The 4161-nt window shown below is 35.6% G+C and overlaps 1 protein-coding gene across 1 annotated transcript in view; it reads left to right on the forward strand.

Moving 5' to 3' along the window:
* LOC106875361 (uncharacterized) overlaps positions 1-4161 on the forward strand; it is a 142593-nt gene that overhangs the window by 59721 nt on the left and 78711 nt on the right. Inside the window, exons 23-24 of the mRNA XM_052966732.1 lie at positions 2186-2297; positions 3296-3547. Coding sequence (XP_052822692.1) covers positions 2186-2297; positions 3296-3547 — 364 coding nt within the window. The remainder of the gene's footprint in view (positions 1-2185; positions 2298-3295; positions 3548-4161) is intronic.

Genomic DNA, 4161 nt, shown 5'->3' on the forward strand with positions numbered 1-4161 from the left:
TAGCGTGATCAGGATAAATTATCCATATAATGCAGAAAAATACGTTGCCGAGACGGGTCATTCGGATTTTTCTTTCCTCATATATATATAAGAGGTTTTAGTATCCAGAAGACCAGACCCAGAAGGCAGGTAAGGCTATATAAGTGCTACGGAAGGACCGCTGTTAGCATGAGTGTGGAGTCTAATGTTGGTGGTGTGTGAGCCCGTATAGATTAAATAAAATGAGACAACAGTGCCAAAACTGTGTGAAATGTCTAGGACATTTATAAAGAGTGAGATAGTCTGACAGCTGTTTCAGAAATATAGTAAATATCCTATCAGAAATGATATGAGAGAGTTAAATAAAAGGAAATAGTAGAGTTCAATATGAGAAGTTAATTTGGAAAGGGAGAGATATAGGAAGTATAAAGAGAAATGTGGAAGTGTGTGTGTGTGTGTGCGTTGGATGTTATAGGTGCTGTTCCGTTATCCAAGGAATGTGCTGTGTAGAATGGGCAAAGAGGATTCTTGTCCACGGTAAGTAAATTCCGATTGGAGTACATATTTTGTCAATACAGATAGTGTGCAGATATTAATTCCATGTGCTGTTCATTCAAAGGAATCTTGTAGTGTAAATGAAGCTCTGGTGCCGGGTCAACCACTCTAACATTAACAATAACTATAGCAAATTCTTTGACATTACTATGGGATCACCCGACTCCGTCCAAGTCACAGACCTCGTTGGACTATACTTACTCCATCAGCTCCGAACACACTTCCCTAATATCAAGGGAGGTCTATACAGAGATGATGCTTTACTAATTGCCATGGGCCTTAACAAATCTTCTTTAGAACGTATTGGGAAAGATCTACATAAATTCTTCTCTAACCTCAACCTATCCATTACTTTTCAAAATTTCCTTAAAACCGCTAATTTTTTAGACGTTACACTAAACTTAAAAACCTCCCAATACTCCCATATCATAAACCGAACCAGTAGCTTAAGTACTTTAACATTAATTCCAATCGCCACATATCCATCTTCGATAATATGATCATGGTTATTTCAATTCGTATATCTGACCTCTCAGCCACTGGAGAGCTATTCAATAACAACGCTCGATATTAAAACCAAGCGCTCACTCCCAGCAGCTTCTCCAACTAAATAAAATACATCGTTAATACTAGGCTCAAGCAACATATATCTCAAGTCATATCAGCACGACATGCTAACCATCATAATCGAAATAGACTATAAGGGCACTATACTAGAACCCCAGGAGAACACAGATTCAGACAGCTTAGATCCAACATGCACACATATAACACTAAGTCAAAAGCTAAAACAACTAACAATAATGGGCCTATAACCCGCTTATAATTTCTATAAATATAGATTTTACTACCCCTACGCAACCCCATAAAAAGCGATGAATGCTTTATTCTATGGTATACACACCCCTTCTCTTTAAATGTTAAAAACATAGCTAAATCCTTTTTTTATATATATACGAGACTCCAGGTCTAATAGATCTACTTTAAATCTATCCTACTCCTTCCCGCCCAACTTTGAGTCTAACGTAACAACCTCTAATAGACGAAAAATTTCTCTCTATTATCAAAATATACACCGAAACAGCTCTCAATACATGAGCGCCCGAGACATTCATAGCTCCAACATCAAACCCAATACTTTAGAGTCTAAAGTTTAGACCATAATGAAAACACTGCTCAATTAATTGGTATAAAAGATGGGCTACAGCAAATATTCTGCTCAATAACACAGATTTGCTTGCCAGTTGCTTGATCTTAACCAGTTGAACATGTCCCTTAGTGGCTGATGATATGTGCATCTCAGACTTTAAAATAAAATAGGTTTGATTCAATTTGATCAAATGAACCCTTCTATGTGGTATCCGAGCATGGCAAAGTCCACGGGATGAAACAAATAAAAGAATAATAGACTATCTTTGCTCTTATTGCAAAAAATATTTCGGCGAACCATGGCAAAAGTTTCAATGTCTAAGCAGATAAATTGTCACTTCATTATTCCAAGAAATAACAATGAAGACGCGATGAAAGAGCTGTTCCATCATATAAGGCTAATTCCTGCAGGTGGCTCAAGCTAAGCTGGGAGGTAGGTAGGATCCTTAGAACGTTACATTCTCTTATATCTAATGTTTCTTTCTCTCTTTCATAATTTCAGGCTTTGGTTAAATATTCATCATATTGTACTCAATATGTTTATTACAAATGCTACCGGAATCCTGGAACTGATCATATTCACTACGAAACATGTGATGGAAGAACATATGAGGGTACGTGAAGTACAATGGTCTTTTTTCCTGAATCGCAACGATCATGCTTAGCAGCGAGTTTTACATCGTTAAGAAAATGAGGTATAAAAAGTTCTCTTGGATATGATACATGATGTAACTTCTGGGCTGTATTTTCGGAATGAAAATTTCCTCGCACCTCACCAAATTTTATGAGATAAAAAGTTCATTTAAAAATAAAAACAAAGCAACAACTAATAGTGCGTTAAATATAATATATAACACAAATAACATATAATATGATTAAAGTACACAAATATAATGAAAGGTATGATCTTGTTTTTGACGAGTAATCTCCTTTACATTCAGCCTAATTTGAGATTAAAAAAAAACTTTTATCTCCTCACCAACACAAAGAAGCCTTTCCATTTTTTTTTTGTTTTTGTTTTTGTACGGTCATACAAATTTCATCATGAAGACATTAGCGAAATTAACTGCCACGGGGGTACTTATGGCGCAACTCCTCGTCTTCTAAATTTTGTTCAAACTTTATTGTGTTACATTGTAACACAAACTTCAATAATTTTCAGCTCACGATTGTAATGTCATGGGTTCAATTCCCGGCAATACATTGTGTCCTTGAGCAAGACACTTTATTTCACGTTGCTCCAGTCAACTCAGCTGGCAAAAATTGGTTGTACCTGTAATTGAAAGGGCCAGCCTTGTCACATTCTGTGTCACACCGAATCTCCTAAAAAATTTTCGTTAAGGGCCCATGTGTCAGTGGGGTGCTCAGCCACTTACACGTTTAATTCAATTCACGAGCGAGATGTTTCGTTGATAGGATCAACTGAAACACTCGTCCTCGTCACAGACGGAGAGCCAGGCCATAAAATAAGTATCATGTATATACTCAGGGAAGACACAATCGACCGACACATCTGAAGATTTAGTACATTGAGTGATGGTTATCCTATGATAGCTTTAATACAACGTTTATTTAAGCCAGTTCTTTTAATTTTAAAAATTTTTTCTTCCAGATATGACTGGTTTATCTTCAGAAAGCACGTGTGGCTGTGGATTACGTGGAAGCTGTAAGGGTGGACTATCACATAAATGTAACTGCGATTCTGAAACTAATGAGTGGCTTTCAGATAGCTCCTACATTTACAACAAGTCTCGTCTAGCTGTCTGTAAAGTTTGTGTCAAGAAGAAGTCTTACGACAATGCCAACGTTCAACAGAGTGTCAATGTTAATGTTTACACTTTATATTGTTCGAAACGCTATCTCTGTAAGTAAAATCATAAGCTAATCTGCATTTACCTGCTCTGTCACTAGTCACATATTTAACGCTTCCCTGTGTCACTAATCACATCTCAGATATGTGTTAATAATTCTATTTTAAATTAATATTTTTTGTATCACTATTTGATTTCAACTTGTGTGTAGCGCCATGTTCTGATTTTTAGTTTTAGAAAAATTCCCAAATATGTTCCTATATTCTGTTCCTGCAGTGTGTTCCTGTACGAATAACTATTTTATATTCTAATCCTATTCTAGTCCTATTCCTATATTCTAGTCTTATTCAAACCAACGTAAGATAATAGTATTCCTGTTACTTTACGGAGATTGTTCAATGATACCATAATATTTCGGGAAAATTTTCCTTTCTCAAATAGAAGAGAAAATATTAAAAATTTGCATAGAAATGTGTTATTGGTATGTCATTCTAGTGTGACCTGCCGATAACATTACATTTCTCCGAATTCTTTGATTGTTTTCTTTCTTCTATTTGAAATTTTGAAATGGGGAAATTTTTCCCGAAAATTTATAGGATCATTAAACAACTTGTAGATATGTGTGTGTGTGTGTGTGTGCATGTAGATATATGTGTATATATATATA

The sequence above is a fragment of the Octopus bimaculoides genome, chromosome 3 (genome assembly GCF_001194135.2).
Source record: "Octopus bimaculoides isolate UCB-OBI-ISO-001 chromosome 3, ASM119413v2, whole genome shotgun sequence".
Classification (NCBI taxonomy): Eukaryota; Metazoa; Mollusca; class Cephalopoda; order Octopoda; family Octopodidae; genus Octopus; species Octopus bimaculoides.